A 27,723-nucleotide genomic window follows, 5' to 3' on the forward strand; every position below is an offset into this window, starting at 1 on the left:
ACCTGAGTTCAAGAATAAGGCTGAAATGGTTATTAGTGTCATACTCAATTTGAAGCTTCCTTTATCAAATGAAAGTACAAGATTTGGGGTTTTTCCAGCACAAGAATAAAAGCAAGGTCTCAGTACAGTATTTCTTGCCAATAACTTAAATTATTTTTATTTTGAAGGCTTCATGGAAGATTTAAGGAAGTGTAAAATCATTTTCATGATGGGTGAGTAAGTCTCTTCATATTTTCTGATTCAAGTGCTACTAATAACAGCCTAGTGGTGAGAAGACTGTTCCTTGTTGTGAAGTCACATCCCCTTTTTGGGTCAAAATAGCACCCAAAGGATTCCTGATTGATACTTTCTTTTATGCAATTTATGGTGCTTTTAGCATGGTGCCTTTTGGCGTAGAAAAAGTAGAACTCTAAAGAGTAGAACTCAAAACCCTGAGGTTAAATCTACAATAAAAAGGAAGTACAGCACGTCAGGAAGATGAGAAGATGAAGTATGTTGACATCTAACATTCAGCTTTCCTGTCTGGTTGCTGATCACCTCCTTGCTGAAGTAAATGCATCATTGTCACATGTTGAAGTCTTTCTCAATAGCCATCCCTGTGTTCTGCACAGGCAAGAGTAAGATATAATTCATTTTGTGCCCACACACAGTGAAACCCATTGATAAACTGATTGGGGTTTAAACACAGTTGGGGTTAATGAGCATCTTCTTAGTTCCTACTATGTTCCATATTATTACATTCGATCCCTATACAGTGTGCAGGGGAGTGGTATGTATGCCATTACATACTCATTACTTAGATGAGAAAAGTAAGACCTGGGAATGTTAGGAAACATATCCATAGAGAATGAATCTGAGGACCAGATTTACAGCTATCCTCATGGAAATAAATGGAACTGGTTGGGCAGCACTTAAAAATGCACAGAGCACAAATATTGTCAGAGAACCTCTCAAAATACAACACTTCTTCCTTTGCTCACCAAGGTAGAACAAAAAGTTAATACACAACCTGCACCCTTTTCAGAAAGTATCTATTTATATTCAGAAATAATGAAAAGATCCACTCTTCCTCAATAAGTGAGAAAAGAATGGTTTTCAGCACCATAAAAGCACAGTCACTCATCAAGTTCATTCTGAGGCCAGAAAGACTCAGGGTTCATGGCCATAGTTTCTCATCCCCAGGGTTCTCCCCACTCCACCTCTCCACTCTGGGCTGTTAACCTGAACTCACACAGACTCGGGGTCAGCTGTCTGACAAATAAGTATAAAATACTGAACTCTGCTGCGCAGTGAGCAGGATTCACAGACTTCCATACCAACAACGAGAATACTTCATGTGTTACAATCCTTGAGTGTTTGGGAAAGAAGCAAAGAGCTGACATAGGAGACAACCTCAAGCAAGTGTTCGGAGCTTAACTGGTGATTACTTTAGAAAGGGTGACCAGAAAGGCTTCCCTAAAGAGGTGACGTTTCAGCAGAGACCAGAGGGGAGATGGGGCCAGCAGAAAGGCTAAGGGCAAGCGAAGGCTGGTGCAGGAGAACAGCAGTTGTCAAGCAGAGGGAGCCCCACCTTGCTGCCTCCTCATCTGCTTGCCTCTAGTGGATCTTAGGTTTGGGAACTGAATGTTTCCCATTCTTTTTAGAAAGAGAAAAAATGTATTATTTATAGCTCTGATTGATGAGAAGCTCAACATCATAATTTCAAAAGAAAGTCAATTTGCAACAGCTTACAAAAATTCCCTTTTCCACATAATGTTTAAGCAATTTACTTGGCATCCGGACCACAGACAATGTATGATACATTTCTGTTCAGCCTTCACACTAGAAGCCTACTTCAGAAAAGGAGAGATTCTTTAAACTTGATCTCTAGGAGTTCAAAGTAGGAGCCCTTTATTATCATGTAGAAATCTGTGTTCTTAATAATGCAGTCCAAAAAAGCTTTCAAAAATAGTACAGCATGTTCTGTGATTTTGTTGCTCTCTCTAGCAGTAATACCCTTTTAGATCTGGCCATTGTTAAGCACACACAGCTGAATTTTGAACTGTATTTCCAACTGTGGCTTCAGTCTGGGCACAACTAATGACATCTACTTAACTGGCTTCTAAGACCTGCGCCCTTCAGAAGGTCAGATCACATGATGTAAAACCTAGGACATTAAACAAAGTTTGATAGTACAGATCAGCTTCACAGCTGTTGCTCTGAGCAAAAGGTTTTTCTTAAAACTTTAACCAAATTAGCTCCTGTATTTCACTGCTCTAATTAAAAAGGTTGGATGTTATCTATGGACAATAGAAGGTACAAAACAATTGTGAATACAAACTGATGTGACTGCCCTTTTAAACACATATATTATAATGGATTTATCAAGGTGGATAATTAAATTTACATCAAGAGGGATATCTGTTGAGGATAGCAGTAAAGAGCAGCACACGAGACCAGTTAAACATACAATCAGCACAGCTTCTACAGCGACATTTCTAAAGAGATGGAAAGTGCTAGTGCAAAAAAAAAAAAGTGGTTTTTAAACAGTGGCTTACATCCTGACCCACAGCCTAAGAGATTCAGTAGGCTGCCAGGATTTTTAGTTCCTAGTTCAGTCAGCATCACCGGGAGGCCAGTGTATTTTGTCCGTGAGGAGGGTAAGAGACCCCTCCTTTCAGAACACTGTCAGTGGTGATCTTTTCAATAGCTAAGCCTCTTGCCAGTCTCAGCATATTTCTCCAGTCTTCTTGTTCAGTCCATTGGAATATTCATTAGCACGTGGGACCATCTAAAGCTTATAGGAAAGCTGCAGTCTCTTTTGTGGCCTTGGCTACAATCGCTAGTACTTTTCCACAGCAGAACACTGATCTCTGAAGCAGTGATCCTGTCATCATCTAAGACCTGGAAACCTATCCAGTGGATCTTAAGGATTGGGATTTGCACAGCAGGACAAGAGAATTCTGGGCCACACTTCTACCAAGGCCAAACCAGCCCAAGATATTAACCTGAAAGTTCTGAGAGAGGCCCAACTTAGTTAATCCTAGGTGAAATTGACATTCCCTTTCATGCTGTCAGGTTTTTCCTGCCCTGTTTTAGGGAGAAGCACACAAGGCCAGGAGTTTGCTTACTTCTCTCCCTCTCATAATATTCACCCCGGAGTATATGCTGCTCTGATTTTTGAAACAGTCATTGAGGAATTGTAATGCTGATAATCTGAAGGTTTTGCAGTGACAGCCAGCAGGGTACAAAAGAGGTTGCAGAGGCCAAAGTCGGCAAACAGGACAGAATGCTGTGTTGAGAGAGAAAAAACAGTCAGTGAATTCCTAGGATTTTTGAATTAGAATAACCTCCTGGGATGCCTCCTTCAAACATGGTGACTACTCTTCATTCTGGAAACTAAAGGCTGTAGTTCTCAACCCTCCCCACCCCCCGACAGATGGCAGCCTGGGATAGGGAGACTGCATTATTGCACATCAGTCTGAAGCTCTGTTGCTGACCCACACAGGGCTGTTTTGATGCATTTTAATAAAGAGGAGCCCACTGCTTTTAGCAGAACACAAATGATTCTGGCTGGCAGAACAGATGACTAACTTTTTCATGTTCCAGATTGTTGTCTTGGCATGTAGAAGAACCACAGCGGGGTTGTACTGTCAACCAGGGCCTAAGCTGTTATCCATAAGACAAAATTAGTATTCGTAACAAACTGTTTCTCTGTTTTAAAGTGTCCACCAGTCCTCCATTGTCCACAGAAAGATCCAGACTCCTTTGACTGGCCCTCAAAGCTCTCTTCTGATTGGTTCCTGTGTGTGTCTCTTCCACTTTCCACTATACTCTCATGTCTCAGCCTTAAGCTCCAGCCCCACTAATATCCCTATTCTCTCTCAAACCGCTTTCAGCAGTGTTTTCACTTGAAATATCTTCTTCCCTATTTAATCATGCCTCAAGGTCAGGTGTAAGTTCTGCCTCCCCCACAATTCTTTCCAATCACCAACCTTCCATCTCTGGGATCCTTCAACCAATGTGTCTGTGTCACTGACTTGAATACTTTATAATGACCAGGACAGAAAAAATGGTTGGTTGGAATAATGAATTCCGTTTTTAAAAGTAGTATGAGCTGTTTCCATAACAACTGAAACAACGATGGGAATTCCTAGGCCAGAGCTGACAGGCAATGGTTGGTTGCCGTGGCTGCCGCTTGCACAAGGGTTCCCAGGTTAATCATGATCTAATCAGATGCTACTCTCTCCATGTTGTGCCACCTTCTCACAGAAAACAGACAACAGCAACTTTTCCTTTAAGGAGCTGTTGTGAAGGTGACAATTCAAAGCAGAGGCAGGTGACAATACTGACCACCATCTGCATGGAGAAAATATTCAGAGCAAAGGTGCCATTTCACAAAGGAACAAGTGGTGAGAATGAACACAGTTGGCCTTGAATATTATGTGGCTGTCAGCTCTGTGTCAAGAAAGCAGCTTAGTGACTGATGATGGAGAACCAGTTTTCAAAGCACAGAGGAGCCATCTGTAAGATAGGACCACATGATCAAAAGAACTGAAAAGGTTTGATGGGCTTGGGGTGTTCACACAAAAGATGTAAGAACCAGTGCTGGTGTATAAGACTGGGATCCCATCATTGCTAGAAGCAGAAAATAATTTAGAAAAATGTACAACTGCCCTTTAAAGAGCCTCATTATACCCTACTAACAGGCTCCTGAAGTTTGACTCGACCCTTTGCAGTACATTTATTTCCTTTTTTCTTTCGTTCTCTGCACTATCATCTCACTGTTATTCAATCTACTTTGGCTTCATTTTTCCTTCCCCATTTTTCACCACCTCCTATGTCCCAAAGGTGACATGATTCATATTCAAAGCCTTGGGAGAAATGCTTCACCATATAAAACATGCATGACTTTTCAGGTGATGTATGGTGTTAGTGATGTAATGATCAAGACATTATTCAATGCCCAGAGCTTTCACATGCCGGGAACACAGATGGCCATGCGTATATTAGTGTCCTTGTTGGGATAAACTGCTTTTTTAATATGCTTAAATATTTATTTATTTGAACAGCAGAGTCACAAAGAGAAAAGGAGAGAGAGATCTCCCATCTGCTGATTCACTCCCTGATTGGCCATAATGCGCAGAGCTGAGCCAGGCTGTGGCCAGGAGTCCAGAGCTTCTTCTGGTCTCCCATGTAGCTGGCAGGGGCTTAAGAGCAGCAGCCATCCTCTGCTGCTTTCACAGGCACAGTAGCAGGGAATTGGATAGGAAGTGGAGCAGCCGGATCTCAAACCAGTGCCCATACAGGATTCTGGCCCCACAGGTGGCAACCTTACCTGCTATACCACAACACCAGCCCCAAAAACTGCTCTTAAAAGGTGAGCCATGTGAGGCTTTCTAGCAATATTTTGTGTTCATTTTAATCTCTGCAGAAATAATCTTGTTTCTTTTCCTGAACTAAGAAGTGAGAATGTTTGCATGAAACTCAGTATTTCAATACTAGTAATTATTTCACTTTTGTCATTTCATTACAGCCTTGCTACTAAAGAACTATAAATTAATTTTTAGAAATATGTACTTGGAGCTCAGTAGGAGCAGTCCTGATGGAATTACAGATTTTGATTGGATTAAGTGAGGTTGGGAGAGTCTGGCTTTTTTAACTGCATGTAGCTGTGATAGAAGCCAACATTACCAAGCATTTTACCAGGCACTACAAAAAGCCTGTTATAATAGTATATCAATGTTTGCACCTGCCATATGGAGTAGGTACTGTTGTCACATCACTTTTTAAATAAGGTATTAGAAAGTTTAATAATTTGCCTGTACATGGAAAATCTGAGCTTGAAAGCTACATTCCCACATTAGCCACAAATGCTACTGGTGGTTTCTCTTGAAGTGACAGATTTCATTTATTTTCAAAAAAAAAAAAATTCTACTAGATACTCAAGTGTGAGGAACTGCAGTTTGACTATTAAATGACCTTTCAAGAATGAGAAATGATGTTTAACTTGAAAAAGCAACTAGTTCAGCAGCAGACAATCCCACCTTCACTTTTCCTCAGGAAATCATGATTCCAAGGGGTATCAAAGTGCATCGAGTGCACTTCCCATTTTGTTGCATAAAATAGTAAAATGAATGGATATCTAAGGATCGAAACTAAGTAAAACTTCATCTTTTTCAATGTTCCATCAAAAGGTGCTCTGATGGAACATTGACATTTTGCTTTTCTGTTTCCTTCTTTCCCCACAACATGGTAGTGAAAATAAATACAATGACCAGTACAGTACAGAATGTCAGCAGCATGGAATGCTGTTGAAAGATGCCAACAACATTTGATGCCAATCATATAATGACATTAGATGCCACCGTCTTGGTGTGCCACAATTTTTCAATCATTTCTTCTTCAGTGTCCATGAAAAGCAAATAATCTTAGTGTGATAATAAAAACAGAAACTTTCAGGGTCTGTGGATCACACTTTGAAAGCTACAACTCTGTGCTTAACTGGGATGGGGAGTGTTAGGCAGTTATGTGGTACAGAGAGGCACTTTGAAGTTAGTATCACAGACGTCAAAAGGAACTTGTGCCTTGTTGTTACTTGTTTTTTAAAAATCAGGTAACCTGACAAATGCAGGAAGTGTGATCAGAAAAATGGGACACATCAACTGAAAGCCCCTGTTTTTCTGAGGTCTGGGACCTGCACATTCTGAATATCTCTGTGCTCAGTGGAACAAGGATGCCTGTAAGGGAGCCTGTTCCTGTGCCAGCAGAGATCAGAGTCATGAATCTGGGAACCCCAGGGGCTGGAGAGCAAGTGGGTGCGCCTCAAGGGAGGCACAGCATCAGGAAGAATCAGGACTGAAGGAACAGCCAAAAAAAATCCTTCAAGCTGGGAGGACAGCCCTGACAGAGAGACTGAACTTTGAATATAAGAATCTCTTAAATTGAGCAAAGAAATCTCAGATTAGACTTTGTGCTTCCACTGTTCCAATTTTTAGTACATGTGCTGCCAAAGTGAGCACAGCACTTCCACTGTAATATGATATCAGGCATAGAGAAGCTGAACCAGTGTGTTCATTTTAGACGTGAATGGGACTAGTTTAAGGGATGCCATGGAGAGATGCCAGGGTATTTCCAGAAGAGATTAGCATCTGAAACAATAAGCTGGAGTAAGAAGATGTATCCTGACCAATATGGCAGACACCATTCAATCTATTGAGGACTTACGTAGAACCAAAAAGAGGAAAGATGAGTTCTTTCTCTGCTTCCGTCATCTGTTTTCCACTCCCTTTGAACATCAGAATCCCAAGTGTTTGAGTCTTAAGACTCCAAAGCCCCTCCAGGTTCTCAGATCTGGATTCAGATAGAGCTGTGTCTCCAGCCTCCCCTGCTCTAGCTTTAGATGCCTCCTGGGGTACGGTTTCCTACTATAAACCTGCTCTTCTAGATCTATACAAGTCGTTTATCTGGGAACCCTGACTGATACAGATGCGTTCACAAAGAGAAACAACCTTTCATGTGATTCCCAAGCCTTTGACCTGGTTTAGCTGAAACATTGTCCCTACTTCTTACCTAGACACACTCCCACAACTCCCCCCCACTACAAGAGTGCACACACTGAGGAGCCTTTTCACAATTACCCAAGCTCAACACCCATAGGTGCAAAGTTCAAGCCATTCAGAATCAAGGAAGACTCAATGAGATGTTTTTTAACGTTGGAAAAATGTGAACACTTGTGAACCTCCTTAATTATATAAATCCCACAACCACAAAAAGCCTCTAAGTAATGTTAGAGTGAACACTTTCTTATTTAATCAAACCAAATTAATAAACCTTTGTCAAGAGCTGATTTTGCTGAAACAATTATTAATTCAATAGACACCAAACAGTTCTTGAAACACTACATGACACACAGAATTTGGAGCCTTTTTTCATATTTTTAATTATTTCCTCCAAGAAAGGAATGTTGCTGGATTAATTAAAGGTTGTCCAGAAGGGCAAGTGCTGCTACAAAGAAAGGAGGCCAAGGCACAGCGAGTGACTGCAGCCTTGGCACTCATTGTGTCCCTCCCCATTGATTGGTGTCTTTTTGGAAGTGCTGTAAACTCACCAGCTGAGCCACCTGATGAAGCTGTAGGTACTCGGTCTGTTCTCCAGAGGTTAAAGGCACTCAAGGAAATGGCAGGTGTCTCTTGTCTGTGCTCCCATGCTGATTAGCCATTGAATCACTTCTACATCTCCAGGCCCTGTTCACTAAAGAGCCTCTTTTGCTTATTCAAAGACCCGCTGAGATTGATCAGTGGTTGTTGGCAGATGCTATAGACTCTGGTAGGTTGTAACACTGAAGAGGGAAATGCCAACCTCTTGTTCTGTGTACCCTTTCTCTCTGAAATTCTTTTTTCTTTTTCCATGATCTCTTATTTCTTTTTGTAGAGATTTATTTGTTTTCATTTGAAAGGCAGCTTTTCACAGAGAGAAAAGGAGAGATAGAGAAAGACTTCCATGCTGGTTAAATCCCCTAGATGGCCACAACGTCCAAAACTGAGCTGATCTGAAGCTGGCAGCCAAGAGCTTCTTCTGGGCCTCCCACACGGATGCAGGGTCCCAAGACATTGAGCCATCATCTACTGTTTTCCCAACCATAAGCAGAGAACTGAATCAAAAGTGGAGAAGCCAGGACAAGAACCAGAACCCATATGGGATGCTAACCCCACAAGGTGGAGGATCAGGCTGCTGCACCACCATGCCAGCCCCATGAAATTATTTTAAAATAGCAAAACAGTATTTGTTCTCTGCTCACATCAAGTTTAGCAGCAAAGAGTTAGCACAGTATTAACAATTATTTTCATTGGTAATGTTTTATATAGACATAGCACCAAAGAACAGGACTGTAAAAGCAATTATGTACATCAAAGTCTCCATCTTAGAACCCCAAATATTCATTTAAATTACTTAGTAATAATAAGATTAAAACTAGCAATTTATTGTGCTCTGGATACCATACAGTAAAGGCAACATCAATCATTAGTGCTCACATTCCTCCCCCTTTTATAGATGAAGTTGAGGCTCCTAAGATAATGTAGCTTTTAAGTGGCAGAGTGGGGATGCAGACCCAAGATTCTCAGACTTCAAAGTCTACTCTGTAAAACATCTGTAGATATGTAAGGAAAGACACAAAATTGTAGATGAAGTGGCAGGAGGACAGTGGATGAGAGAAGAGTTTGCCGCAATTATGAGAGTAAGAGCTTCGGCTTTTCTGTTTCACTTTATTCCCGTGTATCTAGCTATGGACATCTGAAAACAAAGAGAAAACATCAAGTGAGCATCAGTGAAACAGATCTGAGTACCCAAACCATGATTCTCTCAGTTGTGTGAAATTCTACTTTTTACTTCAAAAAGGCAAAAATTTTGATCTGTAAAAGCACCTTGAACCATCACTGACCTTCCCCCTAAAGCACATGATGTCAAAACACATCCTGTGTCTTTTACTATGAACTTATAGATATGCTTAGTATTCCTTACAGGTGAGAGAGTTTGTTTACATGGACAGATATTGTTCTTGGGTCAGTCTTCCTAAGAATGAATCACCTGCTGTCAAAATGTTCACTATCTTTTTAAAGATTTATTTATTTTTATCGGAATATCAGATTAACAGGAAGAAGGGGATACACAGAGAAAGATCTTCCATCTGCTGGTTCACTTGCTAAGTGGCCGCAATGGCCAGATCTGAGCTGATCCAAAGGCAGGAGCCAACAGCTTCCCCTAGGCCTCCTACATGGGCCAGGGTCCCAAGGCTTTAGGTCATCCTCTAGTGCTTTCCCAGACCATAGACAGGGAGCTGGATGGGGAGTGGAACAACTGGGACTTGAACCAGTACCCACAGAGGATCCTGGCACATGCAAGGTGAAGATTCAGCCACTAAGCTATCACACTAGACCCAAATCAGTCACTATTTAGTTAGTTGGTTAGTTCTGCTCTACAGAGAAATGCAGAACAAGTCAGCTTTCTCTATCATTATAGCCCTTAAAATATATGAAGACATTATCATAATCCATCATCACTTTCTTTTGAAGAATGTCAGTGATTGGGTCATTGATAAGCAAAAGACATTTATTTTCTACAATTTGGAGACTGAGAAGTCCAAGGTCAATGGACTTGTTACTGGAGACTAGCAGAGTCCTGAGCAGCATATGGTGCTCAGAACCAGCGGGCTAAACGTAACAAAGCCACACTCTCAGTAGCTCACTAGTCCATGAAGGATCAACACAGTGAAGAGAGTAGAATCCTCACGACCCAACCGTTCCTTAACATCCACCTCCTGCAAGAATGAATGAATGAATAAATATCTACCTCCAAGTGCTACTAACACATGATGGGAGCGATCGAGCTTCCAACATGTGATTCCAACATTCAAGCTGTTGTAGATGTATACACCTTTCCTAACAATCCACACCTTCTGGCAGTTAAAATCATCTGGCTGCTACTGTTACTGTGTGGGTTAGAAGCTACTTGAGAGCAGGGAATGTCTTATCCTGTGTCCTCAGTGCTTAAAACAACATACAGGTCTTATAGACTCTAATGGAATGAATGAACTAATTCTACTGTTGTATTTCCCACTCCCCACCCCCATGCAACCAAAACTTCCTCTGAAACAAATTGGCAAGAATTATTTTTTGTTTATTTTCCTTTCATAGAAAAAAACACATCATAATTATAGAAAACGTGTCAACAACAGCAAAAGCAAAGTTCTACTCCAAATCCCAATGCCCAGGCAAATGCTATAAATATTTGAATTTATATACCTCTTAGTTTTTTTCCACACATCTGTTTTTTCAATTTTTATCAAAATTATATCATGCATTTTTTCTATATTAGTTTATTTTGAAAGGCAAAGAAAGAGAAAGGCAGACAATTGCATGGTTCAGTCACCACGTGTCCTCAACAGCTAGCAATGTGGGCAGTCCATAGCCAGGAGCCAAGAACTTAATCTGCAAGATAAGAGACTGAGGTTTTGAGCCTTCACCTACTGCTGAAATCAGAAGCAGAGCCATGACCTGAACAGGCATCCCAAACCACACCAAATGCCCACACTGCACAAATAGCTTCTGTCCAAGCCTGTATGTCTGAATATACTATGACACTTTTGAGGGACTTTTTAGATTGAACTGAAACAGAAAAGCAAATTTACTAGTTTTAAGTGTTCCGTTTGATGAAATTTCACTAATTACAAACACTCATCATGCCATGATACAGATCGGTAAGTTAGACATAGGAGCCAATGTGGTGGCATAGTGAGTCTGCATCACCAATATTCCATATGGGCATCAGTTCCAGTTGATCCAACTCCTGCTAATGGATCTGGGAAAACAGCAGGGATGGCTCAAGTGCTTGGGCCCAGCCATCCAATGGGAGACATGGATTCTCTCTCTCTCTCTTATTCTTGCTCTCTCTCAAATAAATTAATTTATTTTCAAATAAAAAATATCTGATATGGGAAAAAGGCATTTTTACAAAATGCTATAATGATTGTCTGTAACACAGTAAATTTTTTATCTTTAGGAAAAACCCATAGATGTAATAACTCTTAAGGTTTTTTTTTCTTCTATTGCCAAGTTACCTTTCAGAATAGTTGTGCCAACTTTACATTGCCATCGCAATGTGTGACACTTCTGGTTTCCATGGTGTCGCCAGAATTGAACATAGAATCTCAAGTGTAACCCACTAAGGTCCAGCACAAGCATCCCCACTTCCTTTCACTGTACATGAGTCACTGCAAGCGCAAGTGCTCTGCCAATTCCTGACTCAGGGAAAAACAGAGCGATTACGCTAGAAATGACCTTGGAACTAAAATAGGCTTCTTTTCAGACAAGTATATAAAAACCGAAAGAAGTGAGATATCAGAGCAGACAGATTCCCCATGAAAATCAAACCAGAAAACCACTTGCAGAGAAAAGCTGTAAATAAATAAAACAAATGTGTCTTTGGGTGCTACTTTTGGAAATTGGAATTGCTTTCCGTATTTATCAGAATTATCTAAATTTTCAATAAGGAGCATGTATTTCTTTTGCAGAGGAGAAATATTTTTTGAAATAAAAAATTGAGAAGAAAGGCTTGGTTTGTGATTTTCCCATTCATTTAATCCATGCCAAGGATCTGAGTGTGAAGTGGATTACAAAATAGGAGGAAAAGGTGACTTGATGTAGTTAAGGAGAACTGAAAGAGGCAGAACACTCCAGAACAATGAATTCCAAGAATTCAGAGGCTCCAACCCAGAGTCTAATGGAAGGAGTTTTTGAAAGGCAGCAGTCTACGGGTTGGAAAAATACATGTGCTTAGTGATCTGTGTTTTGGATAGACCTTGGATTTCTCTGGGTGAATGGTCCTTTCTCAAAAGCAGTTTGGGGGCCCACCACAATAGCCTAGTGGCTAAATTCTCCCATAAGGGCACCAGTTCATGTCCCAGCTGTTCCACTTCCCATTCAGTTCCCTGCTTGTGGCCTGGGAAAGTAATGGAGGATGGCCCAAAACCTTGGGACACTGTGCCCATGTGAGAGAACCAGAAGAGGCTCCTGGCACGTGGCTTCAGATCAGCTTAGCTCAATCAGCTGTTGTGGCCTCTTGGAGAGTGAACCAGCAGATGGAAGATTTTTCTTCTATCCTTCTTTCTGTGTATCTGCCTCTCCAATAAAATAAATAAATAAATTCTTTTAAAAGAAAAAAGCAGTTTGGAAATCTAGCACTGTCACCCCTAGAGAAAGGACTCAGGAGCAATGAGCGTTTTGGAGCTCAGCCAGTCGCAGGGGCTAGAATCCAGCGCTGCCACAGTGGTGCCTGCTCTTCGCTCTCACCAAAGCATGTCTGTCCTTGTCTTCTATCGCTCAGTAGGAGCTAGGGTCGTAGAATCCAGCCACACAGTCCTGCTCTAATGAAGCATTTCGCATTCTCATTTGGCTCTGGCAGGATTGGGGCTGAACGAGTCACAAAATCATAGGCTGTTAGTTGTCAGATCCTAGATAAAACTACTACTTCATGGTCTGCCTGATAATAAGTGGTGTGACCTGGTAGGGTTGCCGAATTCAACACAGAAAAATGCAGGCCGCCTAGTGCAACATGAGTCTTAGATGTGCAGTGAGGCGGTGTTCAGTGCAGGATGCCTCATAGGCATCCTTTGTTTCTTCTGGAACCATAAAGCCCGGATCCTGGTGATCACACGGACTGAGTGAAGATTGTGCAGTGCGTTTCTGAACAGCAGATCTGCATGATTTCTGGCAAGAAGGCCTAAAGGACCCTACAGAGCTGAGTGGTACCAGGGCATTGCTGGTTTTTGGCACAGCTTTTAATCTGGTCTAGGGTTATAAGTAGCACCTGCTTCAGATGGCTACTGTAAGGATTAAATGAACAAAGCAAAGTACCTAAAATACATCATCACAAGATCAAGTATGAGGCTCAAAGTCTCAGAGCCGGAGTCTACAATGATTTCTCCAGTATGTTTAGTCTCTGAACCAGTAGAAGCGACTGGACTCCCTCTCTCCAACTTATTTCTAAGAAAACAGAGTTTTCCACAATAAGGAGAAGTGCCCAGCTTTTGGTTAAGCAATGATGGTTGTTATTAATTATCACAACTATTGCTCATTCATGATAAAAACCATTATCTCTTCAGACCATAGAAGGTCTCCCCAAGAGGCCACTGAACTTATCTGGACAATAAGACGCTGAACTTTATGCTAGGCATGTGTTTGCAAGCAATGAATCTCAACTGAACTTGAATCTCAACTGAACATGGTGGAGGAATCCACCATGGGGGGAGGGGTATGGGAGGGGTGGGGGGAATCCCCAGCGCCTATAAAACTGTACTACATAATACAATGTAAACAACAATAAAAAAAAAAAAAAACATTATCTCAGCATTAAAACAGAGGAAGTACCAGAAGAGAGCTCAACCAAGATTCCCTGTAGTGACCAATGTGGAGTTCCCAGCAAATTGCCTTGCCTAGATTACACTAGCCCAGAAGCTCCAAATCAGGCTAACCATCAGAATATGTGGGGAATTATTTTTTAAAGGATCTTTGTTTATTACAAAAATATTTCAAACATATATCAAAGCTGAAAGAATGTTCCAGCAAACACTTGTATTCTTACCACCTAGATTCTCCCATAAACTTTGTATTGTGCACTTTGAAAACAATATATAAGGTAAAAAAAAATGTATTTATGGATGGGCAGAAGCAGATAGGGGATAAAGCAAGACACAATTTTCTGTCCATTCATAAATACATCTTTTTTTTTAACCTTATACATTGTTTTCAAAGTATACTGCTCAAATCTCTATCTTCATTGGAGGATTTTGTGAAATTATGAAGTCCCAAATCTCAGCCACAGACATTTAGAGGTTGAGAGTTCTAAATTCCAAAAGATGGGGATGGGTAATCCTGCAAGAAAGAGAAGCACAGCAGAAAGAAAACTGGAATATTTGGTGAGGTAAATGCAATGGAACTCAGGAAACCACTGCCGTAAGCCAGGCTCTCCACAAAGCCGGCATCCAGGGAAGCACAGTGACTCTCCCAGGACCACTCTGCCAGCTCCAAGTAGAAGTGATCAAGACCAAGGTCTTGTCATAGATGTGGCTGCCTGCCTTAAGCCCAGAGTCTGTAATTTGTTCATTGATCTAACCATTATCAAGTGCCTACTCTATGTAGGTGCTGGCAAATAAGGTATAGTTTCTGCTATGCAGTTCACAATCCCTTCAAATTTTTCCATATAAACTTCAGCTGACCCTATCTCTGGTATATTTCAACACTGTCACCAAATAACTGTGTCTTTCAAAACTAATAGGTATGCTGTCTTTGAGGACAATAATCTGTTTTTCTCACTTGCTTCTGGTCAAGAGAAAGTCAGTTCCCAGCAGCATCCTCTGAAATTGAGCTTAGCAAGGCGATTCACCCTGGATACAGAATGTTTGAAGTGGCTCATGGGCACTGATGGGCTGAGCATCATTCCTGGGGCACAATCAGTCCAGAATCTGACAGCGTAATAGCTTTTCTCTGAAAGCAATCATTCAGTCACAAAAACCTGAACCTAATATTGGGACCTGCTTCCATTTCAAGACAAAAAAAATACATCAGAGGAAGAAATAGAATGGATTTCTAAAACGTATTTATGTATTTTTATTAGAAATGCATATTTTATGAGAGGAGGAGAGACCACCTTTCTGATAGTTCACCCCCCAAATGGCTGCAACAGCTGAAGCTGAGTCGATCCAAAGCCAGGGGCCAGGAGCTTCTTCTGGACCTCCCACATTGGTGCAGGGTCCCAAGGCTTTGTGCTATCCTCCACTGTTGGTTCACTCCCCAAATGGCTGCAATGGCTGGAGCTGAGCCACTCCAAAGCCAGGAGTCTCTTCTAGGTCTCCCACAGGGGAGACCAAAGTAGCTGTGACACCAGAGCCCATATGGTACGCTGGCACTTGCATACAGAGGATTAGCCAGTTGAGCCATGGTGCTGGCCCTAATAGGGTGTTTTGTTTTGTTTTGTTTTGTTTTTTAAGAAATCTATTTTAAGACTATTTAAAAATGGAATCATCTGATTTGCAGAAGACATTTGATACTCTCACAAGCCTAGCTGGGAAGACTGTCCATGCCACAGTAGTACCACAGTATTGACAGTCTGTGCCTGGTATTTGTAGAAGACTTCTTAAGGACCACCACTATCTCCTTCACTTTACAGATAATCATCACTGATGCTTACTGAGTGTCCCACTGCATCCACTGCTGTTCCAAGCAGTTGATATGTATTACCTCATTTTGTCCTCATAACCAATAGGCTTTAAAATCACCTTCACTTTATCACTAAAGAGGCCAAAGAAAAAAGTGGATGTCACTTAATCAAAGTCATCTAAACAGATGGAGAAAGGTCTGAGGCATAAACCTGGCACTCAAGGCCTCGGCCCTGTGCTCTTTTATGCTTCTATGTAAACATAGTAGCCACTTTAGTGAGGTTCCAAGGTCCCAAGGCCATGGCCTTCACCAATCATCATTTGTGACATTGCACTGTTTTGCTCTCTGTGAACCTCACCTGGCAGATGGAAGAGGGTATAGTAAACTGTCCTGGAAGTCAGGAAAAGAGGATGCCAAGATATTTGTTAGTAGTGTTAAATGCTACTAAGACAAAAGTATTAACATCTAAAAGAATAAAGCTATCAAATAATATGACAGCTATGCAATTGCTATTAAACATTAAAAGGTCAATTTCAGAGAATGATGAGGGTATGAAATAATTTCCCAGAAGACAAGGAGAAAACAAATGAAAAGTAAACAGAAACAAGCAGTATTATGATGCTAGAAAAAAGAAAATAGAAGGTTAATTAGAGGACACAGACAAGAGTGAAAACAGTTTTGTTTGGACTGGGGAAAGCCAGTTCCACTGTTAACATGTGAGAGAAGGGGCCAAGACTGGCATTGTGGCACAGTGAGGTAAGCCACTGCCTTGGATGCCGGCATCCATTATGAGCACCAGGTGAGTCCCACATGCTTTGCTTCTGACTCAGCTCCCTGCTAATGCACCTGGGAAAGCAGCATTGGATGATCCAAAGACTTGGGTTCCTGCCATCCTTGGGGTAAATCAGATGCAGTTTAGAATCCTGGCTTCATCTGGCTCAGCCCCAGCTGTTGTAACCATTTGAGAAATGAACTAGTAGAAGGAAGGTCTCTCTGTCATTCTCTCTCCCTTTCTTTCTGTAACCATGCCTCTCAAATGAGTAAATGAATCTTTAAAAGAGAGAGGAGCTGCCAACTGAGAAAAGTAAAATTAATATGGACAAAAAAGAGGATTAAGTTCTTGAAGCAGGCAAGAGAAGATTCAGGTTTTTTTTTTTTTTTTTTTGATGAGATTGTTTTTCCAACACTTCTAAGCAGTGACTGCTATGTTTCGGACACTGCTTTTGAGCACCATGGTGTCCCAAGCAAACCCAGATCCATAGACCATAGTCGCCAGTGCTAGTTGGGTACTGGCTGCTCTGCTGTTGATACAGATCCAAGCATGAAAACAAAATAAATGGTGATTTTGATGATTGATAAATAGGAAGATGCTAGATAATAGAAGATAGTAGGTAGATGTTAGATAGACGATAAAGGACAGATACTACATAGACAGAGCAGGTAACTGTACCACCCTGAATGATATCAGGAGCTAGGCAAGGTTGGACCAGATCAATACTTGAGTGGGCGATAGATTGGTAAACAAGAGCTGTCGTGAAGAAAATGCCAGGGTGCTATCAGACCAAATCAGGGAAACCAGCCTTAGGTTGCACATTACATGAATGGAATACAGTCTCCCACGTAGGAGAACAAATGAATACAGAGCAAAGGATAAAGACACAGGCATATTGAAAATGGTGAGGAAAGAAGATGATTTTCATCATTTTAGTAAATGCGATCAATTAAACCATTAAGAGTGAGAGGTATAAAAGTGTCTGAGGGTAATCAGGGAAATAATGGAATCCATCCATGCACATTCAATATATCAGCAAGGGAGGAATGTATTTGCCAACAAGCATGAAAAAACAAGCACACACAAGAATCAGGTGTAGAATCAGATGAGGTTTCTTTGGGGATTCCCCAACTGAATCACTAGACTCAGAACTTCAACCATGCAGGAAATTGCAGAGTCTGTGATTTAACTATGTAATGCTTGTGTCAGAGCTGGGCCTCTTCAATGGCTTAGATGAAACAAATATTGGCAGTGAAAATCTAGGCAAATGGTGATTCTAAGGTGACTAGGTCAGCTAGTAGATTCTGGAGAAATTTTATCATGCTTGGAGTGGTAAGATTGGCAGCAATTCAGAACTGTTGAACTTTCAAAACCACTGGAACAGAGTCCTCTGAGCAGGCCCCACATCGGGAACCCTGGGATGGTTGGGAGGCTGGTGTGGCTTTTCTCCTTATCTTTCCCCTGCCCCCAGATTCAGGAAGGAAAAAAGAGAATGTGGAAACAGTGGTCTTCTCCACTTTCCTGTAGCCCTTGGCCATTTGCTCCCTAATCAACTATGTAAAGATCAACAAAATAAAAAAGTAAAGAAAAAATATGAAGTTGGAGGGTACAACCAAGTTGGCTCAGTTTTCTGACACCCTCAAGAAATTCTAAGTGGACACAAATAAAGCAAATGGTGGGCTAGGAAGAGGGAGCTAGTGTTCATCAGTGCAAGCACCACACAATTCAGGAGGTGCCTCAAGTTCAGCTTGTTAGGGAGGCAAGTGAAGCCCAAAGGGACCAAGTCAGTGAGGTTATGATGACCACAAAGAAGTTAAATGAGAAGGGAGAAGAGGAGGTAACCAGAGCAGGAAGAACCTTCAGCTTTAACCAACTCACTACCGACGAGGCACACTCTTGAGGGTCTGGGAAAAGCCGGAACCACAACTGGACCCCTCACTGCCAAAAGCGGCTGCATTTAAATCCTTCTCTCCGCTGCCCCTTTCCCCATTGGTCTTAGCTTTCCTCCCCGCTTCTCCAGCCCTCTCTCCGCCACCGTTCTTCCCATTCCTCTCCTTGTAGGTCTGCATTGCTTCCATACCGCTTTTGTACTCCTCTCTGCCGCTTTTCCTCCCCATATGCATTAGTTTTTCCACCCGAAGATCTTAGCCCCTCTTCCCCTCTCTGCTGCCCCATTCTTCTCGTTCTGTCAGTCATTCTTCTCCCCGTCTTTCTCCTCCTCGTCCCGTACGTCTTAGCTTTTCACCCCTCTCTGCTGCCCCGTTCTTCTCGTTCTGTCCATCGTTCTCCCCATCTTTCTCCTCCTCGTCCCCCTCCTTAGCTTTTACCGGCTGCTTTTATACTGCTCTCCACCAATCACTACTCCCCGTGGGTCCACTTGGTGCTACCTGATAGGCCAGTAGCAATGACATAATCGCAGCCAGGGCATCAGCCTATCCCTGTGACTTCCTGTTTACCTGCTGGCAAGACCAACCCCGCCTCCTGGCCCTGGGCCAGCCGCCATCCTGCAATGGCCTTTCTTATTCCAGGGAGTGGCTTCAGCACCAAACTCTCCACAGGTAGGGAGATGGGGGGAAATGCCAGGAATTAATACCTAGGAAGCATCACTGGTGGTAATTAGAGTGTAGCGAGCACTGTCATGAGTTTTTAAGCCAGATCCGTGTGTGTGTGTGTGTGTGTGTGTGTGTGTGTAAGAGAGATTTGATGCTGACTCTGAAGAAGTGGTACCTACAGATGGTCGGGACATCTCTTAAGTAATGATGGTCTCTAGACCACATTACATTTAGGTTAAGCATTGAGATGCTAATTATGGAATCCAGGAAAAAAATGTAGAACTTAACCTTGCTTCATTGTCAGCTGCATTCACCAAGCACCAGTGTTCTAATGGAGAATACCTAGCACAAAAAAAAGATTTTAGTGAGATTTGCAGTAAGAGACTTTTTCAAATGTAAACTCAACAGAGCTTGACAATTGATTGGATATGGGAAATGAAGAGGTAGGAAAAACAAAGACAGGATAAGGCAAAGTTGGTTTTACAGCTGAACAAAGAAATTAAGGCTCAGAACATTCAAGACCAACCCATCATCACACATCCAGTAAATGACAGCACCAGGATTTCCTGTAAAATCCAAAGAGCTTCCTAAGCACCCACCACCACCACACCTCCAGGCACGCTCCTGCTTTGGCCAATCTCAACAGAAACCCAGGCTCAAGCAGGTGCTCTTCTTCGTTAGAATATCCCCTGAGTTGCAGAGGGCTCCTGGCTGGTGGCCCTGCACATAGGCCATAGGGCCATGATGGCAGGGTCATCTCTGTATCCCCCACTGGGCTGGCACTGCACTGAGGAATAAGACCCAGCACTGCGTCTGTGTTTCCAGGGCCAATGACAGTGCCAGGGTGGCACGTTCTGCCCAGCAGATGTTTACAAGCCAGGAGTGGTGGCACAAGCCTCCTGCTGGGTGCCAGGTTGCATCCTACAGCAACAGAGCCACAGTAAAATGCCAGCAAAGGAGTTCTAACCTGCCCCTTGCCTTTGCTGTGTAGAACACTGACCTGCACGCACCCGTTCATGTTTGGGATTCAGCTGACAAACTCTGTGACATCTATATTTGTGGCAGCATGGTCTCTCATCCCAGAATGTACAGTAACAGCCCCGCTTTGCCATTTTATTCTTTTTTTTTTTTCTTTTTCCTAAGACCAACTATCAGGAGCAGCTCAAGGAGGCAGGTCCTGACCTTGAGGAGCCCAGCTAATGAGTACAGGAGCTATCTATTCAGGGATAATTGCTCCTATAAATAGAAAAGCCAACTAGGAAAAGCGACCTGATGGGCACACCGAGGTGGTGAGCCTTGTTTAGGCGCCACCTCAGAAAACACAGTGCCAAAGTGTACAATGAGAAGACGGGATTGGGTTCCCGGGTTACCTGCACTTCCTCCTGAGACTGTGGCAGATGAGAGTCTGCCTGGAGAGCGGAGCTCGCAGAGCTTGCACTTTGCCCAATGAATAGTATAAATGACATTTGAAGTTGAACGCGATTGCTTTTTAAGTATTGATGAGCTGTTCAAAACAGGATCTCCTGTCCCCGACTCTGTGAATTGCACCACGAGGGGTTGAATATACATTTATTTCAAGCTGCAGTCATGATGCGTTGAAAGCCAGTCAGCTGGCAGTGAGTGTGACAGCTCATCTGTCGTCGGTCATCTTGGCATCAGAGAACGCAGCCCACTCCTTCTGAGGTGTGACTCCTCAGATAGATTTTTTTTCCCCACAGATAAAATTATCCCAAAGGAATATCAAGGCCCTATTGTTTTTTATGTACAAGCCATAAGTTAAGACCTCCAAAACATGTAAGTGGCAGTATATGAAAATTCATGCTTCCACCAGCAGTTTTTGTGCTTTCTGCAGTGATAAAATCACTTTGTTCTTCAGTTAAGAGCCAAGGAAAGAATCAAGGCATTGTGCAAGTTACTTAAAATTCCACTCTGCCTGCACCATTTGGCCCGAGAATGCTAAGAATCTGCAGCTGTTGCTAAGGGTTCCCAACCAGGGCAGTGGCTGGCGTTTAACACACAGCTGTTGTTAATTTGAGCTGCAGGTTTTTAATTGCCTTTGTGTCAAAATTTATTAAATAACATTTGGGAAGAACAAAAACTATAATAGTCATATTAGTGGGAGGCTGAAGAAAGAAAATAATTGGAACACAGACAGCATTTTTGCATTGTCGGCCAAGCCTGAAAATATCTCTTCCACATGACAGGCTTCCAGCCATCCCAAGAAAAGGGTTTCCAGGTAAATCCAGCCACCGCAGCACTCCCCACACTTGCCCAAGCCTCTGCAGAGGCCCAGTGCTTGCTGTCTGGAAGCATATCCTAACCAAGTGGCCCTCTCTTGTGCTTGCACTCCCAGTTCCATTAGAAGGTCAGAGTCGTGGCACTTGGAGCAAGCACAGCATTAGCTGGTGGGCGGCTGCTCCATCAAGTGTTCTGCATCCCTTCTGTAAGCCTCTGTCACTGCATGACCATGCTAACCCTGCAGAGCTAAGCTCTCCACAGTGGCTCAGAACAGCTGCTAGGTGGGCAGAGGAAAGGAAGCATGGCACTTTCCTGGGTATGCAGCCAAAACACAGAAGGGGGAACAAGAGGCTCTTTACTGGAGAACAACAACGAATGGTCATCCTGGGTGGGGAGGGGCAGTAGTTGCTGGGCTGTCCTCAGGAAGAGGTTCTGGATGTGAACAGATGCAAGCCAAGAAGACTCAGCACAAGTCATACATCCTCACTAGCATGCTAAAATCTCAGTTGTTTCACATTCCAAAGCAAATACTCCTTTTCATCAGAAAAGATTTGATTTGTCAAACATGTAGGCAACACCTACAATGTGCAAGGTGCTATGTGAGGTGCCAAGGGTGCCCAGCACCATCTCCACAACAGAAGGGCTGGTGAGGGACCTGGAAATCAGGTCTAATGCAGGTGGAGAGTACCTAGGTGCTGTTGGCACCACCTGCCCCAGCTGAGGGGAGGCTGAGGCCAGTTCTGCCAAAAGGGAGCACATCTGACTGGGGCCTCAGGCAGGTACGATCTTGATGAGTAGAAAAGTTGATAACTGGGTAAAGAAAGTGGTGTGTGTGTGTGAGAGAGAGAGAGAGAGAGGCACACCTTTGTATACTACTATAATTTTTGCACAAATTTATAATCATTTGAAAATAAGAGCTTTTTCTTTTTAATTAGCAGCTAGCATTTGTTCAGCACTCGCCATGTGTCAGGCATAATGGCCAGGGTCTTATTCAGCTCTTAAGGAAACCTCTGAGACTTGCATCTCTACAGCAGAGACACATGCCCCGCTTTGGACACTGCACCTGCTGGTAGCCACCAGTTACCAAGGTAGAACCTTGTAACTAGTAGTTGCTTACTGTCTGTATAGAACACCTGTTCAACTCCAAGGATAATAAGCTTCAAGAGTCAGGACTCTGTCCCATTTTCCACTAGTGACCATCCCTCCTAGCACAGCCCCTGCTGGATGCTAAGTTCCCAACCCATGCTTGCTTACTGCCTCCCAGAAAACCTAGGATTCACGTCTAACACATGGCTTCTTTTCAAGGTGGCCCTGGCTCTGGCAAAGGCACCCAGTGCGAAAAGCTGGTGGAAAAATACGGATTCACTCATCTGTCAACTGGGGAGCTCTTGCGTCATGAATTGGCATCAGAATCTGAAAGAAGCAAGCTGATCAGGGACATCATGGAGCGTGGAGACCTGGTGCCCTCAGTAAGCAGCACAAGCTGCCCCTCACAGCTGCCTACCCTGGCCGAGGCGAGACTGGGCATGGTGTGATACATGGGAGTCACTAGGATGAAGAAACCCAGTGGGGTTGTGGCTGTATTTTCCCCATCTGCTGTGTGAAAGCTGCAGCCCATCAGAGGGGTGCCCACAGATTCCCTACTAGGCCCACTCCCAGGCTCAGATCTTGCACTTTCCAGATGGTACTGCAGTCTAGTCTGACGGGGTTTGTCCCCAGTCCCGGCACTTTCCAGCTAATGCTTCAGCAAAGCCCAACCAGTCTGCCCTTACTCTGGCTCATGCATGCACCAGTGGATACGGTCACTTAGCCCAGGATAGCTCTCCCCTTAATCCAGCTCACATGTGGGCCAGTGACTGTTGCAGCTCTGACCAGTCTGGTCTACCCCCAAACCCAGTTTTCACACTGACCAGCAGGAGTATGGTCAAGCAGGGGAGCCTCCTCAGCCTCCTACTGAACTCACCACCCACCTCCCCAAGGGTTCTACATGTGGTAATGGGTGCTGCAGCCCAGTCTGGTATGGCCCACCTCACCTTGGCATTCACCTGTGGGTGCTATATCCTGCTCAGACTGGTCTTCCCCCAGTTCCAGCTCATGCTAGTGGGTGATACAACCAAGATCACTCTGGAGAGTCCCCAGTCCTGGTGCTAATGTGAAATGGCTGGTGTTGCGGGCCAAGCAGACCTGTCCTGCACCCTGTCCTGGTTTCACATGTGCCAATGGATGCTATGAACTGGCCCAGCCTAGCCCTCAACCAGACCTGACCCGCACATATGCTAGTGGGTAATATAACCTGGCCTGCTCTGGGCTCCTCCCAACCACTTCCCCTCGCCAGCAGGGACTACATCCTGACAGAGGAGTTCCCCAAGCTCCTCTATCAAATCACCTCCTCTTGGTTCCCCCTGAATTAGTCCACTTCCTGTCCTCACAGGTACAGCAGCCTTGCCAGACCAGCCTATATCCATTCTATCTCTTGCTATTGGGTGCTACAGCCCACTACTGCCTGGCATACCCCGAGACCCAGCTCTCATGTGGTTCAGTGGATGCTGAGACCTAACATAGCCTGTTCTACAACCACCAAGCACCAGCGTGTGCTGGATCCTAGCATAGCCTGGCATACCCCAGACCCAGTCCACACTCATGCTGAGGGATACTGCAGCAATGTCCAGCCCAGATCACTGCCCCTGTTCCAGCTCTTGCACTCACTGGTAGGAACCACAGCCCAGCTGGGGTGTCCCCTTAGCTCCCCAAGAAGGCCTGCTCCCAGCCACAGCTCTTGAGAATGCTGGTGATTGCTTTGAGCCAGCCCAACATAGCCCATCCCCTGACTTGGCTTTTGCCTTCGGATACTACAGCCTGGCCTAGCCTGGCTGCTGCAGTCCCAACTGTCACTGGTGGGTACTATAGCCTACCACTGCCGAGCCTGCTCCCAAACCTGGCTTTCTTGCAAAATGGTAGGTATGATAGCCTAGCCTCGTATGCCCACATCCCATCCTGGCTTTTTGCCTGCCAGTGTGCTATGATATGGCCTGGCCCTGCCTGGTCTGCCACTCCAAAGCCAACCTACACACCTGCCAACAAGTAGAGCTGCCTTGCTTGGACTATCCAAAACCCAACCCTGACTCATGTGCTCAACAATGGAAACTGCAGCCCACCAGAGCAGTTCCCCAAGTTCTCCCAACAGACCTACTCACAGACACAGATCTCAATGTGCCAGTGGGTGGTAGGCTGTTACCCAACATAGTCAACTGCTTCATTCTCAGCCTCTCTGTGTGCTGGTGGATGCCGCTGCCCAACCTGCCCCACTTTGAATTCTTGGCTGTGCCTGCAGGTGCTTCGGTCTGAACCCGCCTCGCCTGCTCTGAATTCCAGTACCCATAAGTATCAGAGAGTTCTATGACTGCACCCAGTTTGATCCATCACCACCCTTAACTCCTGAGCAACACAACAGATACTGTAGTCCCAAAAGGGTGATCACACATATTCCTCTCAGAACATGCCCCCACACCTGGTTATCTCGCATGCTGATTAGTGTCATTGCCCAGCCCAATGTGACCTACCCCCTGCTTCATCACTCACTGGGGGGTCCTGTGGTCCAGTCCTGCCATGTAGGCACCCAGCCTTAACTTTCATGTGCACCAGTGGGCAGTGCTCAATCTAACTAGCACAGCTCTGATCTCTCATGAGGGCAGGTGTGTTGGTCTGACCCAGAAATATCCTTTGGTTTCCCTCCTTGATACCCTCTAGGTCTCAGTCCCCTTGTTTGCCTGCAGTACGGTGGCCTTGTCAGCAGAATCCCCCCCCCTCCAACCCCCAGAAGTCATTCCTCATCTGTAGCATACTCTCTTGGTGACTCCACTCCCACACATCCTATACCCACTTCCCTAATTAATCCACAACCCTCATGCCCACTAATACTTAGGATTCCCAGCAAGGTCTTCCAGTATGGTGTCATGCTGGCTTGAAGCACTGCACCCTCCCAGGACCTCAGATCCAGTCCTCCAGCACACCCACTGGCCTGTGTGACCTTACCCTTCCACCCACCCAGGACTCAAGCATGTTAACCAATCCCTAATCCCAGTCACCAGCACACCATTCCAGCATGCCAGCCTGGAATCCTAACACGCCTCTTCTCCCCCCCAGCCCTGCCCACCTGTGACACAAATACATGCAGGAGTTCCCAGGCACACTCCACTCTGCAGGCCCCAATAAGCACTTTTTCTACCAAAAAAAAAAAAAATGTTAACCAAGAAAGCAATGTTGCTAGAAAATGCTACTTCACACCTACTGAAAGTCTCAGGTCGGTGAAAGTCAAGTTTTAGAAAATATTTATTGGAAACAGTAGTGAAATGCATTGTATACCATGTTAGGTCTAGCTTTGATTCTATTATGCCTAACTCATGGAGTGCTATCATATGAAATATGGCCACCGTATTTCATCTAATCTAAGGTGCATTGCTGTAAGACATTCCAAGAAAACATAACTGATAAGACTTATCAGTTTTGTCTTGATTTGTTTTAATGAAAACCCCAATTACACCATGTCCGAGCACTGGGTCAGTAACTATAAATTTCAAAAACATTGGAGTGAGGGGGAAGAGTGAGACTCACAGTGGCCTAGACACACTACAACGCTGTTACCCTCTGCCTTGCCTGAGCTTTGCCCCTCCCACAAAGACCAACTGGGACTTGGGCTCATCCTTGGGCTGCTCTGTGGCTGACTCGGGTCCTGACCATTGTCCTTTTGCTGCAGGGTATCATTCTGGAGCTCCTGAGGGAAGCCATGGTGGCCAGCATCCAAGACACCAGTGGCTTCCTGATTGATGGCTACCCCCGAGAGGTGAAGCAAGGGGAAGAATTTGAACGCAGGGTGAGCCATGATTATGGGCCCCACCCCAGAAGGAAACTGCGGGACCTTTTATTGGGGAATAAACTTCCTGAGGGTGAGGGCAAATGAAAAATGTCTTCCCCAATTATGTTAATCAGAGCTTTCGTCTAGAAATGCAACTAAACTAGTAACCCAAAAAAATGTATAAATATGATAGATAGATAGATAGATAGATAGATAGATAGATAGATAGATAGATAGATAGATATGGAATGGGATATATGTGGAGTGGAAATGGAATCAGTAACCTAAGTAAATAAAGTGCCCAGTCGTGGTTCAGACTTGGATGGACACAGATATGCGAATTGCTCAGGGAATGTGTCTGCTCTTGCCAGCTCTTGGATTTCCTTCCCATAGAGTGGGCCTCTTGTCCTCTTGGTTCCAGGCCTGCATTCCACCGTCTAAGTGGCTTCAGTGAACAGTGTTTCTGTTTTCCTGCAGGCCCAAGAAATGACCCAGATTGTGTTTCATTGTCATGGCTTAGACCTCAGCCCTATCGTAGAACCAATCACAGCTACCAAGAGGAACGGGAGGAACTATGTTGGTACACCCAGCCTGGAAGACCAGAGAAGGGGTAGGAAGCTCCCTATCACGACCTATCTACGACCTTGCTCTCTTTAGTCCCAAGACTGATCTTTTCCCCATTCAGTTAATGATCTTCTCCCACAGTGTCCAACAGTGTGTGTGTGTAGAGAAAGAGATAAAGAAACAGAGAGATAGAAGAATAAGCAGAGAGAGAGCTAGAGAGGAGAGACTGCGGAGGGTTGGTGTCCAGGTGAGCAGCTCTGCCTGTGGCATTAACAGGCCTGTGTCCAGAGTTGGGCTGTATAGTTCTCTGGAAGGCAAGGCCTTTAACTTTGCAGCCAGCAGATTCCTTGTCAGTTAGACGTAAGCTTCAAGTCTCCAGTCAGTGTTGGGAGGGCACCTGTATCCACATGTAAGCCTGCATGTTGTGTTCACCACATTGCTATGATTTTATTATTATTATTTTTTATTGCTATGATTTTAAAACATATATATTTTTATGACAATGAAAGTAAAAATTATATAAATAAGAAACAGTACTCAAAAGTACAAAATATGGAGTAACTCATACCTAGAAATAAGACTTCTTAGCATTTTGAACTATGTTCTTCCAATCTGTGCCCTGACCATTTTTCATATGGTTAAAATTGAATGGAATAAAAGAATAAGAGCTGTTATTTTTTGAGCACTTTTGTGCCAGGAACTGGCTTGACGCTTTATATGCCATTGGATTGATTTTTTAGTCTTGTTCAGTAGATGCTATTATTCCCATTTTGTAAATGAGTGACCCTAAACTAGATAATACGGCATAAGCTTTTACAGCTGGAAGAACACACTTGTTCATGTTATGTCATTAACACAGAAACAAAAGCAGGAGAAACGAATCCTCCAGCCTTGTTGGTGAGGATATAAAATGGTTCAACTGCTATGGCTGCTGGCACATTATATGCAGGTCTCTCAAAGGATTAAATGATTTGTCATGTGATAGAGGAATTCTGCTTCTGAGTGTATACCCCAGAGAATTAAGAACAGAGACCTTCACAGACGTGGTATATC

General features: G+C 43.8%; 1 protein-coding gene across 1 annotated transcript in view; it reads left to right on the forward strand.

The window, feature by feature from the left end:
• The window catches only part of AK5 (adenylate kinase 5), a 236,446-nt gene that overhangs the window by 188,405 nt on the left and 20,318 nt on the right, over positions 1 to 27,723 (forward strand). The window contains exons 10-12 of the mRNA XM_040987298.1: positions 168 to 212; positions 22,560 to 22,723; positions 26,008 to 26,124. Of these exons, the coding sequence (XP_040843232.1) occupies positions 168 to 212; positions 22,560 to 22,723; positions 26,008 to 26,124 (326 nt within the window). The remainder of the gene's footprint in view (positions 1 to 167; positions 213 to 22,559; positions 22,724 to 26,007; positions 26,125 to 27,723) is intronic.

This window comes from Ochotona curzoniae, unplaced genomic scaffold, assembly GCF_017591425.1.
Source record: "Ochotona curzoniae isolate NIBS_2020 unplaced genomic scaffold, NIBS_Ocur_1.0 contig_4612, whole genome shotgun sequence".
In the NCBI taxonomy this organism is placed as follows: Eukaryota; Metazoa; Chordata; class Mammalia; order Lagomorpha; family Ochotonidae; genus Ochotona; species Ochotona curzoniae.